This window comes from Montipora capricornis, chromosome 6, assembly GCF_036669925.1.
Source record: "Montipora capricornis isolate CH-2021 chromosome 6, ASM3666992v2, whole genome shotgun sequence".
NCBI lineage: Eukaryota > Metazoa > Cnidaria > Anthozoa > Scleractinia > Acroporidae > Montipora > Montipora capricornis.
Window position 1 is genome coordinate 73,622,745 of NC_090888.1, and position 12,719 is coordinate 73,635,463.

The following is a 12,719-nucleotide window of genomic DNA, read 5'->3' on the forward strand; positions in this document are numbered from 1 at the left end:
AGAGTCTCTTGATATTCAGGAAACTCTGATAGAAAGACAACAATAGGAACCCAATGATTGTCTGAATAAGGTGGTCTGCACAACACTATAACCTGCAAATTATAAGAAGATGACTTCACCAGCCTCTCCGAATACTTGAAGGATCCATGCTCACTGACTTCAGAGTTACAGACACATCATAATATATAGATTTAGCCAACCCTAAAAAGCAGAGCTCCCTGGTTATTTATTTTTACTACCTGTAGGGTTAGTGAAAATTTAAGGTTCCGATTTGTCCATGCTGTGATGTTTCCAGTTGCTGCTTTAACAATTAAATCATTTTCTTTACTTTCTTCGATAGAAAACTCAATTGCCTAACTAGTGAATTCCACGGTAAACTTTACATTTAAAAACCGATATCGCATGAATCACGAAGCGATGACTACAATATCTGTGAAATTCACTTTGGAATTCATCAGTTTGGCAACGAATTTTTCTTGAACCACATGAGTTTCAAACAAACTTCTGAAAACACAAGCTAGTGAGATTTCCTCCTAATTTTATGAAAACATGAGGGCAAAATTTTCTTGTCAATGTCGAAGGACACAACGAGAACCAGTTGGGCAAATGGGTTAAAAAGCACTTGCTCGCTCGCATTTTGTGTCCAAAAGAGTACAGATAATTGTTATTTAATTCCAGTTGACAATAAAAGTTTGATTTTCATTCCTGAACAAAGGAAGAACCGATTAAACCACCTTTTAAAAATAGGCATCCATTTTAATTTAAGAACACATCCGAAAAAATGTGCCCAAGGAAAGAATTTGTGGAGTAACTTCTTCCACTAAGTATGAGCTATCACTGGTATTCTGTTTTGTTTAAGTTTATATCCCTCCGATGCTTGACTTGAATAACTGCGTAGCCACCAGTGGGGACCACAGATATCATATGTCAAACTGGATTGAAACCAGCAAAAAATGCAGAAGAAACCATTTTCCACCTGAACATGAAAAGCGTTGACTGTGTAAGAAATATAGTTGATGTAGTATGGCTGTGTAGCCGCATCAAGCCACAGAAAGCATGCGGAAAATGAAGCCTTGCTTATGTTCAGGTGAGTTAACCTGGGTTGAGCCTGCAATCCAATCGAAAACCAGTACCTGGTCAGCAGTCAACTTCAAAAAAACAGCTGACTTTGGTGAGCTCTAAGCTTGAGCCCGCAATATGGTCATGTGATACTGGTCAGCGAATACCTTGTTTTGACAGGTGTCAATCGATCAAAACATGGATGTCCCAATCTCGACCCCAGAGCTCTTCTCTTGGCTGAGGGAGAGAAGAGCTCTGGGGAACCCTGAAATAAAGTGTCTTCTCATTAGTTTTTGCGAAAAACAATCAAAAGCGGCCCTAATTGGTGCATTCATGTTAGCACAAAGAGTGCGCAGGCGCCGTAAGGTTCAAATAGCCATTTTTTTGCTGTAAATCCCTACTGCGCATGTTCTCCTACATAGAGTTTCCCAGAGCCTTGGGTCGATCCTGGGCTCTGGTGACAAGAATGATGGATGTCCAATATCAAAGATGTATGCTGTAAACTAGCATGATACTGGTCACATTGGAATACATGGAGGGGTGGACATATGTACGTACACATGGACGGTCGATGACGTCATGGCTATGAAACCAAGATTTCTCGCATCGATGGGTTACCATATTTTCTTAACAATTATTGTGCTCCACACGTGCAGAGCTCCGCTACAAGTCACAGAAAGGTAACCCAGTACCACTGCCACTGCCACTGATCTTTCATGAAGAAGAAGAATACTGTAGCCATCAGGACAGCAGCCAGCAGAATCCTTTGGTGTAAGCCAGTGTTCTGTCAGGGCCATCAAATCGACCTTGTAATCGCATATGTAATCATAAATTAGTTTTTTTATTCTTGACCGAGTGAGTATTAAGATTACAAAGTACCATTTGTTTTTGCAGGTTGATCGTTCCTGCCACGGGACGTATTGTGATCAGGTTATCGGTGTTACGCCAAGTGCTATGGTGTTTAAAAACAACCCACCAAGAACAACTTCAATGGCTTTGTCTTGCTGCAGCATGAACAGGGCATTTCCGAGGAAAAAAGGTCGCATTTTCAAACAAAGAAAAGTCGGAGTACCTTACAAACAACAACTAACCATCAACAGCCTTTTTCTGCGCCCCAAAGAGCTAGTCGATTCTGACTGCCAGAAATTAGGCATAGTGTGCAAAATCAATTGCACATAGTGTAATTATGTGTACTATGGCCAAACAGAAAGATCATTTAAGACCCGAATTGCGGAGCACAAAAAGGCAGTGGCAGGTTTTGATCAAAACTCCAAAGTTGCAAGTCATGTCCACCATTTCAGCCACATGAACTTTCAAAACGTCAAGGTCGTTGGTTTTGAACCCAATTACCACGAGCGACTTTTTTATCGAAGCCTGGCACTCTACTTTGGACTGAACGCTGGGAACGATCATATCGTACTTCCAGAAGCCTCCAAAGGCATCATGCGAGCATGATTTGTATAGTCACACACACGAGCTTCACGCTATGTTGCTTTAAATAACATATGACAACAAACTTCACTTTCATATCACTGATGAAGGCTTACGCATTAGCCAAAACGTCTGTTGAAAAATATCAAGAGTCAATGGCAAACCTTCTTCCATAGAACTTTCTACATGTAAGTGCCTCACATGTTCTCTAAGAAATTGATGCAGGCCGTGCTAGCACTAATGATCGAATGAATGAAGACCAAAATCCAGCTGGTCTTTGAACACATCAAAATTGGTGACCAAAATTTTAATTGCAATTGTTACAACCAATCAGGTTTCTTACTTTGCTCAGTACGTAAGTTTTAAGTAACCTTCTGCAAAGTACAATAAAATATGCTATTTCTGACAGTTGTAGCCTGCAAAATTGGCAGAAATGGATATTTTGCCGGCACGGACCAGAGGACTGGGTCCGGTGTCTGGTGGGGATTATGGGTAATTTGTCGTACAAATAGTGAGCCGTTTGAGATTTGAATCAGTTTAGGTTCAGCTTTCTTCGCCTACTGTCGCCTTACTGTTAACTTTTCCCCTTAGCCTCCATGGGGTAGTGGCACTTGCATAGGGTTTGGAGAATACGTTCCCTCATTCCCAAAGGGTTTTGGGTTTTCGTATCCAGCAGGTACCCAGTGTATTTTTCCTTTAACAAGTTTTAGAAGGTCAATACCATCAAGTATGCTAACGTCGTATCGTTAACTAGAGTGGAGTTTGTATGCATATCATAAGCAAATTAAACCGGCTTGTGGCGCTTGCTGTCCTACATGCCCAAGTATCTACGCAGTTGTGATGTGATTGAGTTAGTTGTGTTGTGTCTGATTGGGTAGTGAAGTCAAGCTTGAAAAACGCCCGGCAAGATTCAAATGCGAAAGCATAAAAAAAAATTGTATTTTTAAAGAATTTGACATAAATACATTTTACATTGATAATTCTTTGTTATAAAATTTTGAATTGCAACTATTGTTGGTTCCAACAGAAGTTGCATTGCTGTATTTACATAACTGTCATGCAACAGTAATAAACATCAAACCAGGTGGTGGACAAAACACTGACCCCCAGTCCATGCACTACCCAAATGGACTACCCTAACATGGACTACCTCTTAAAAATACCATTTCGAATGAGTGCTATTGAAAGAACTGAATTGATTATAATACTTACATTGCACATACAGATGCAGCCGCCAGACTTGTAGGTATGCAGGGCAAGTTTTGCCATATTACTCCAGTGCTCCATCAGCTGCATTGGCTTCCTGTTTTATTTCGTATTAATTTTAAGGTTTTACTTCAACTTTCAAAGCCATTTGCAAATTAGCACCGTCCTACATTAACGATCTTGTCAAAATGAAGCCTTTAAATTCAAGATATGGACTGCGATCTAACGACGGAATACTGCTATCTCATCCGAATTTTAAAACTTTAACAACCGTGGGCGACCGTGCTTTCGTTGCTTCGGAACGATTTACCTTCAGATATTAGAATGGCCAAATCTGTTGACACTTTTGAAAAACTTTTAAAGACGCATCTTTTTAGTAAGGCTTTTTATTCTTAGTTAGCTTGGCTTTTAATATTTTATACAACACATGATGTAATTAGTACCTATTTATTATTTGTTATTTTATTCCATGTATTGTTGTAATGCGCAGTTGATCATCTCGCCATGGAAACTGCGCAGTATAAATTTGTAATTTATTATTATTATTATTATACCTTGATAATTTTCATCCACACAGCCATGGTTTCACTTCACTTAACATACATGAAGTAATCAGCCATCAAAACAATAATCGAAAGCTAACCTTTTCAAAAATGGTGCTTAAGACTTATATGTAAATACTGTTGAAAAATGCTGTTTAAAATGGGTGTTGAGGCTTAAGTAAGCACTATTTGAGATGTTGCTTACACATAGATCAACAGTACTCATTCGAAATAGTATTTTTAGGGTAGTCCATTTGGGTAGTCCATCGGGGTAGTCCATGGATTGGGGGGTCAGTGTTTTGTCCACCACTCATTGAACTCACATTACTGAGATTCGACATTTAACCGCACTAACTTAAAAACGCATGTATCTCACACCATGAGAAATACACAATCCTGCACATTGCTTCATTGTGAGTCCAAAGATTAAAACTTCAGAGATTCGTGCTACAATGGTCCAAAATTTGGCTGTGTTTAAGGGCTAGCCATGACACCTCTTCGGAATCATTACAAGTCAAGCATTGAAGTGTGCGCTTCAAATGAGCAGATTCCTGAACCTCAACCCTCAAATTTTGAAAACATGGAATTCGCTACTAAGACATGGGACCTATTTCTTTTAGCCAGATCACGACGGTACGAATACCACAATCTCGGCTTTGGTTGAATGTTTGGCAGTCATTTTGTGATATCTCACAATCAGCCTTCTGAGCCCAGAACTAAGTGTTAAAGAACATTACAGCGTCAGACCAAAGCAATAGGACACAATGTTACAGCGTTAGGCTGAAGCATCAGAGTTAACACAAAATGTTAGAGCATCGAGCATTAACAAAAACATTAGCCCATTAAAAACCAGTTAGAGTGAGGGTAAGTTGAAAACCGTTTATCAACTATGCATTAGTTTTCAGCCATTTAACGGCTATGTGTTAGTGTACGTTTTCCTGTGGAAGGTCACATTTTAGTGTTCATTTACAGTAGCGATAAAAAAGGCGGAATCATCTGGCATAGATTCTGCTACAGAAAAGTGTGCAGTCTCTCTTCTCTCAGCTTGTTTGCGTGACTAAAGCGGGCAGACTTAGAAGGGACTGCTTGCAGTCTGTGCATGTACCTTCTGGATTTGTATGGGAAAAGCAGTTAACCCTTGATATTTACATGCATATGCACCCAAATGGTATTACCGGTAATGGAAGGTTAATCTCAAGACTCTGCCCTCGATTAGAATGCATGTCATACAAGAACAGCAAGAACAAGAACAATGTCAGTAGTGGTAGAGGCTCGTTTGTCCCCCTTTTGACAGTTGGAATTGGATTGTTCTGATTGGTGGATTTAAATTATTGCAGGAAATTCAAATTTGGGCAGGAAAGTCAAACATACGCTACGCAGGAAATTAAAAATTCAAACAATGACATCACAGACACGCGACACCTCCCTTTCCGCAGACCGCCAGGAAACAGGTTGGGGTGTTTTGCGTACCATGTTGGAAAAAAACATAACGGCCAGGAAGTTCAAAGTTGGGATGTCACAGAGTCCTAGACCACTCTCGGTTCAAGCGAAAAAACAAGACAAATGAGAAAACTATGTACAAACGGGAACGTGTGAGGCCACCTACTGTAGTGCTCGCCTCTTTAGTACACAAGGAAATACGGAAATTGAAATTGAAATGATGAAAAAACTATTTACAGAAAAAATGGGAGGGTACATCCCCACAAGGTCAACCACTCTCCTAATGAAAACGGTTTCATAATTATATACAACTTTTTACAATGGAGGGCCCAGAAAAAAACAAACAACATAGAATTCCGTAGTGTTCGCAACATTCTGTACAGTATCTGCTCAGACTCAAAACAAATATGATGTCCCGCACACACACCCCGTAACTTTACAGATTAAAACTCGAGGAGCTCCACGAAGGACATGTCCTCGAAACAGGATGTGTCTGCAAAGTACTCAGCTGCAACAAAAGATCCACCCCCACCTTAACATTCAAACTGAGCAGCCACTTGAGCCAGATACAAATTAGCCTGTGTACAGCAACAACAATCTACAAAGCGTGTTGCCCTGGAAAATTTGAGATGTGGACATATCGAGGAAAATAACAGCTCATCTGCAACGATCTGTGCTGCTCTGAAGATCAGAGCCATACCTGCTTGGAAGACTTGCAAATACATTCTTTCCTTTAAAGAATGCTTCTATGCTATAAAGCCACGGTATCTTAAAACTATCGGAGACGCTCTTCAATGCACGTTTGAAATCTACCTCATTGACCACCATTTTGAGAATTTAGCTCCAAAGAATCTGACTCACGCAAATTTTGGTCAGCGTAGATCACTTAATCATGTATGCAAAATTATTCCAGAACACAACTACTAAGGGTAAATCACAGAGGGACGCTCCTCTCCGATTTCTTTTTGTGGATTGTGGGCAGCTGTACACAGGCTAGATCCAAATCCGGACCTAGAGGAACCACACCTCGCAAAGAACGTTTTGGATGTATTGTTCACGCTCCTGGGCCACTTGTCGCTGTTTACGGTCTGTGTTAGACCTGTGTTAGACACCTGAGAATGAGCACTTTTCCCCCATAATGCGTTGCAATACCATTTGCGCGACATCAACAACGGGTTCCTCATCTTCCTCTCGTGGTACTAGTGGTGGTGGCCGTTGTGCGAGACGTGGATCGCCATACGGGTTCAGGGTGCAGTCGCACTATCTAGTTCAGCTCTGCTACCACATTGGAAGCCATCGACGACAAGGTTGGGGAGGCCTGAAGCAATAGCATGTCCAATCAGTCAGCCGTGTTGGATAGATCCGACAACGAACACGGGGACGCTGGAGGAACCAGGGGTTGGCCTGCTTCCGTGCACGAACACGTTCAAGAACTTTTTCCTTCTTTTGATGTTTTTTTACAAGCGCCCATGTTGGAGAAAAAAAGGAGGCTCTCAAAAAGAGGAAGAGCGAAGAGCGCAAAGACCTGCTTGGTTCATCTTTTGTGATCATGCCTTAAAAACTAGTGCTAGGGTCTTAAAAACAATTCTGACAGCAAAAGGCAACCAGTGGAGTTCTTTAAGTATCGGAGTAATATTGCTTCTATCAAGGAATCCAACTTGACCCAACTAAGATCGCTCACAATCTGGGTCGCCAGTCCTTAGCGAAACTGATGCTCAATTCCTTGTGGGGCAAGTTTGGACAGAGGGATAACGTGATGCAAGCCAAAACCTTCTTTGACCCTCTACCCTTACAACTCTTTATGGACTCAACATGACCTTCGGTACGTCAGTTGCCTCAATGAGAACTGGGTGGAAGTGCACTAACATGCCAAGGACGCGTGCGACAACCTCAATGTCAACACTAACATGTTCATTGCGGCATTTACTACCCGCTGGGTACGATTATGGCTGTACGAGGCATTGGACCTAGGTTAACAGGTCCTCTATTACGACACCAATTCAGTCCTCTACGTGCATTGTCTCAATCAGCCTAACGTCACCCTCAGCACCCATCTCGGTGAGTTCACCAATGAACTTAAACCTGGTCAGTACATTACAGAATTTCCTTCAGGCAGGCCCAAAAACTATGGGTACCAATGCAACAGTGAAAAGATGGAGCGTAAAGTCAAGGGTCACTCTCTAAATGTGGAGGGAATGACGCGACTGAGTTATGAGGTGTTGCACCATGGACAAACTACAACATCCTTTGGAGACACCGCGCAAAACATGCATTCGTCAAGCATGTAAAATCATCTGAAAATCCAAACAATAAGAGATTCATACCCAGTATGCCCACAAAGACTATCAATTTGTACTTTGACCGGGCACCGCCATGATGTATCCTTATGGGTACTGTCTCCCCGAGAATGATGACGCTGATGATGACGCTCATGGATTCCTGTCGGACATGGATGCAGCCAATGCTCATCTTCTCTCCAGACTCCTGTAGGACGCCGACGAATAGATGTAACACAAAGTTAAGGGGGTGCGTGTGCGGGGCACACAGTATATACTATACGGAACGTTGCAAACACTACAGAACTCTACTTTGTTTGTTTTTCCTGGGCACTCCATTGGAAATAGTTGTAAGAGTGGTTGCCCTTACTGGGATGTACTCTCCCCACTCCACTTTTTTCTGTAAATACTTTTTTCTCAAGAGAGTGGTTGCACTTATGGGGACGTACTCACTTGACAGGTTCCCGTTTGTATACAGTTTTCTCAGTAAACCGTTTGATTTGTAAAAAAATCCGGTCTTGTTTTTTCGCTTGAACCGTGAAGTACCTGGGTCTCTGTGACACCCCAACTTTGAATTTCCTAACCGTTATATTTTTTTCCACCATGGTATGCATTTAAACCCCCCAACCTGTTTTCTTGAGCGTCCCCAGAAAGGGTGGTGTCACACGTCTGTGATGTCATTGTTTGAGTTTTGAATTTCCCACAAAAATTTGAATCCAACAATCAGAATGCTCCAATTCCAACCATCAAAAAGGGGACAAACTATCCCCTACCACTACTAATGTCATACACCAACCTAACCTAATCTAACCCCTGGGGGGGTGAGAATACCTAGAACGTAACACTATGGCTTTATAAATTACCTTTGCATACAGTGTACACCAAATAATTTGTCTTTGATCATTGCGAATCAATGCTAGTCTTGATGCTTCTTACATAAAGTTTAATTTCTAATGCTGCATCTCCTTTCTCCTAGGCCATAAGTATTGGTTGGATAAAATTAATATTTCACTGACTGAAACAATGGGACAAAGCCAGCTGCCATGAGGTGATTTTTGCTTCCAACATTGTCATGTATACTTCTGCTGCTTTGCTGAAAATTGGCTTACCATCCTCCCAAGACATCTGCTTGCATGCTCATCTTTAGTCAATGAGCTTGAGAGCAAGTAAAAGCATTGAAAAATAAGGATAGTACGTTTTTTTTTTTAACAGTTGAGAGTACAGTCGAATCATGGATAGTGTCCGTATTGACGGGGTGTCTGCATTAAGCGGGTTGTGTAATTAAAGTCAAAAATACAGTACTGTACACATTTTATTGGCACAAAATGTCAAAAGATACATATAAAACAAAACATTAACATCAACAAACTGAACATCTGTAGCGTACAAAGTAGCCATTTGCTAAAGCTAAGTCTATAAGAATGGCTCTGAATCCTTAAATTATATATCAAATATTAAATTATTATATAAGTTATTCATAATTGAACAGCAGTATTCAACTTTCGCTCTAATGTCCTTAACAAAAGATAAAGCTCATTAAAGACAAAGTTGACGAGAGTGTCCATATTAGCAAGGTTAACTTCCCACTAGAATTAGTTGATGGGGAAGAAAAAAGTGTCCATTGTACATAATAAAGGGTGTTTGTATTAAGCAAGTTGAATTTTGAAAGAATATTTGGGCTTTCCCCAGGGACAAAGAGAACTGTCCGTAATAAGTGGGTGTCTATAAAGCGGGGTTCAACTGTACCTGAAAGGATAACTGGCAAATGTTGCAGAGGAATGTCTCTCCTTTCTCATATTTGCTTTTCCACCAAACATAAGCAAGCAGTTTGAGCCAAGACATTACGGAAAAGAAAGTTTTGCCTCCCTCAGTCAAAAGAGCCATCACAAGTCGCATGTACTTATTGATTGAGTGGGAGGGCCGGATGGGAAAATATTTGGCCTGAGGTCATGGCGTACGGACCGAGCGCAGCGAGCTCTGTGCAACATGACCGAGGGCCAAATATTTTCCTGTCCAGCCCGACCTAAACTCAGTCTGCATGGGCTCTTCACACTATTTAAGAGCACTCAAAAGATGAAGATGGGACAAAATAAAAAGCAGAAATATGCACAGAAAATGTGTCTAATATGTTGTTTGCATTTGCTTTTTTAGCTGTAAATTACTTGGATGTTTAAAAACGACGAAATCCACTAAAACTGCATCACACAGAGAAGTACTGGTACATGTTCCTAGTAGGGCCGTACAGCTTTTTCCGGCCCTGCTCCCGCTAATGCGTACGGCCCTCCTATGGGGATTTTCCCAATAGTTTTGCAACAAAAGCGCGTGCTGGGCCGTACGGGCCATATGAGAAAGTCATTTATACCCCTTTAAATGATGGAAGAGTTCCAAATGATATTTTTAACACAGTAATGTATGGCAAACATTCATTGCACTATTTAGGACCCACATTATGGAGCAAACTGACAACTACAGACAGATCAGTTACATTGTTAGCCAGTTTTAAAAACTGTGTACGTAAGCGTGACCTTGGCTCTCTGTTAGATGACGGCTGCTGGGGCTGTGCTCATTGTAATTTTTAATTGATTTCTTCAATTCTTATTTCATAGTTTTTTCATATAAATTATGTATATATGACTTATTTTTCAGAATTTAGTGGACAGTATTTCTTTGTACATAATGTTATCTATTATTATTTGTGTCCCCACATTAGTATGGGATATCTCCCGAACTAGAAGGTTCTGACACTGTAATAAAGTTTCTACTACTACTACTATTACTATTCTACCCATAATAAGTGTTATGCAACCAAATTAAAAAAATGACAATGTAATTTCTGAATGTTTTTCAACATGTACAACAAATCCTACCTGTCATCAGCTAATACTTCATAGGAACCATCAAGTTGACGGAAATATAAAGAATCTACTTTGGCAGCTGTTGCCTTCCTTTTAAATTCCTTACAAATCAAAATTCAAACAAGTGTTTTATAATACGTGAAAGCTGTACAAAGGCAATGCTCTACTAATACTTAAAAAATCATTAATTATTGGTTTTTAAGGGGTTAGTCTTGTTTCCAAAGGGTGATACAGTTTCCACTTTTTCGTGTGATGTGCCTGGGGCAAGGATGGGAAGCGAGTTGCTTGGCAACAGAGGAAAACATTCCACTTCCATAGCGCCAGATGGATGCTCCACACATTGAGCTAATCAAGTGAAAGGGCAATGTGTCCCACTGGTCTGCAGCTCCACACCGTCCATTTGGGACCTAGATAAATGACCTACAACTTGTAGGTCCCCAGGAGTTCAGTAGCTCAATGGGTAGACCCGTGTTATGGAGGTCATAGGTTCGAATCCTACCTAGGACTCGGATTTTTCAGTTGTCCTTTCACCTGTCACCAAGCAACAGCTCACCTAGTTGTGAAGTTGTGCATTCCTAGCAAGGATGCCTTTTGTTGGTCCCACACAGCAATTCCAGCTCACCTCAATCAAGACCTGATTTTCTGTTTTGTTTTGTTTTTTTTTGGCAACTTTTGTTTGTTAAGGGAATTTTTTCCCTCCAGTGACAACTGTAACCTGGACCACTGACAGGTTGGCCGAGTTGGTTAAGGTTCAACCACTCAGGGTCGTCACAACACTGACAAGAAAATTCAAATTCTTCGCTTTGTAATGATATCTGCAAATCGTAAGACTTTCACCTCTACTCAGGTAAGGAATATAAACCACAAGCTATAAAGCTTAACATCTTCTTTTTTGTCCGGATTGCCGATGCAACCTCAAGGTGGCTCAAATCAGTTTCAACACTTTCAAGAGACCTTGTTATTAGCGACAGTAAAGTGTTGTAGTGTCAATGCTTCTAATAAGATTGTTTCTTTCAAGAGTTCAAACTGGTTTGAGCCACCTCACGACGGTGCCTACTATTGTTATTGCACATGCAGTACATTCTGCACATCTCAAGATACTCGGATTTCATATCAGTGGTGCTTATTAATACAGGGATATTTTTGCTCGGTTCAGAACTATGCAGAGAAACAAGAACTTAGCAAGTGCTCTTGGTATCCAAAAAGAAAATTGGGGGTAACCATACATTTTTCAGAGGTAATTAAGTTTTAATTTGGAAAAGAACGCCATACATTCCTTTGTATTTTAAAGCTTTTTACATATATTGTTGAAAAATGCGTGGTTACCCCCAATTTTATTTTTGAATTTCAATATCTGCTTTTTCCACATGTTCAGTAAACCGCGCAAAAATACGTACGTACTGTACCTTTTCTAGTAGGCATCGTCCTTAAAGTACAATCGTTGTCTTTGGAATTTTGCCACGGTTTCCTGGTGGTTCGTCTGACTTAACCCCTGTCATTCAACATCTTGGCTAATCTCAAGATTACCCAGCCACGACTATTTGTACGTAATTCTAAGTTTACCCTTTCGTGTCTATTAACCCATCCAAATTCAATGCTATATGTTGTAAGCTTACAAGGTTTGTGCTGAGCTTTAAATTAAGCGCCTAGCCTTTTTGTAAACATCAGCTGAATTTTTGACCCACGCTTACCTCCTTTACTTGACCAACTGAAAAACTACGAGGATCAGGGAGATCCACATATATCAACGACTTCCCTGCATTTAAAGGGTCGTACTTAATTTTATTGCGGACGTACAAACGCATCATGCATCATCATGTAGTGTTCTCCATCACGGAAGATCACCTCTCTTTCCCGCTCATTCGTTAGGAACTCCAAAATTCTTACAAAATTTTCCATTGGATAGTGGA

General features: G+C 40.6%; 1 protein-coding gene and 1 pseudogene across 1 annotated transcript in view; both read right to left on the reverse strand.

The window, feature by feature from the left end:
* The window catches only part of LOC138050855 (uncharacterized), a 1,362-nt pseudogene extending 1,305 nt beyond the window's left edge, over positions 1-57 (reverse strand).
* Positions 1-12,679, reverse strand: part of LOC138054517 (uncharacterized) — a 72,326-nt gene extending 59,647 nt beyond the window's left edge. The window contains 2 exon segments of the mRNA XM_068900968.1: positions 10,822-10,910; positions 12,501-12,679. Of these exon segments, the coding sequence (XP_068757069.1) occupies positions 10,822-10,910; positions 12,501-12,617 (206 nt within the window). The 5' untranslated portion in view covers positions 12,618-12,679.
* Between the last annotated feature and the right edge of the window lie 40 nt (positions 12,680-12,719).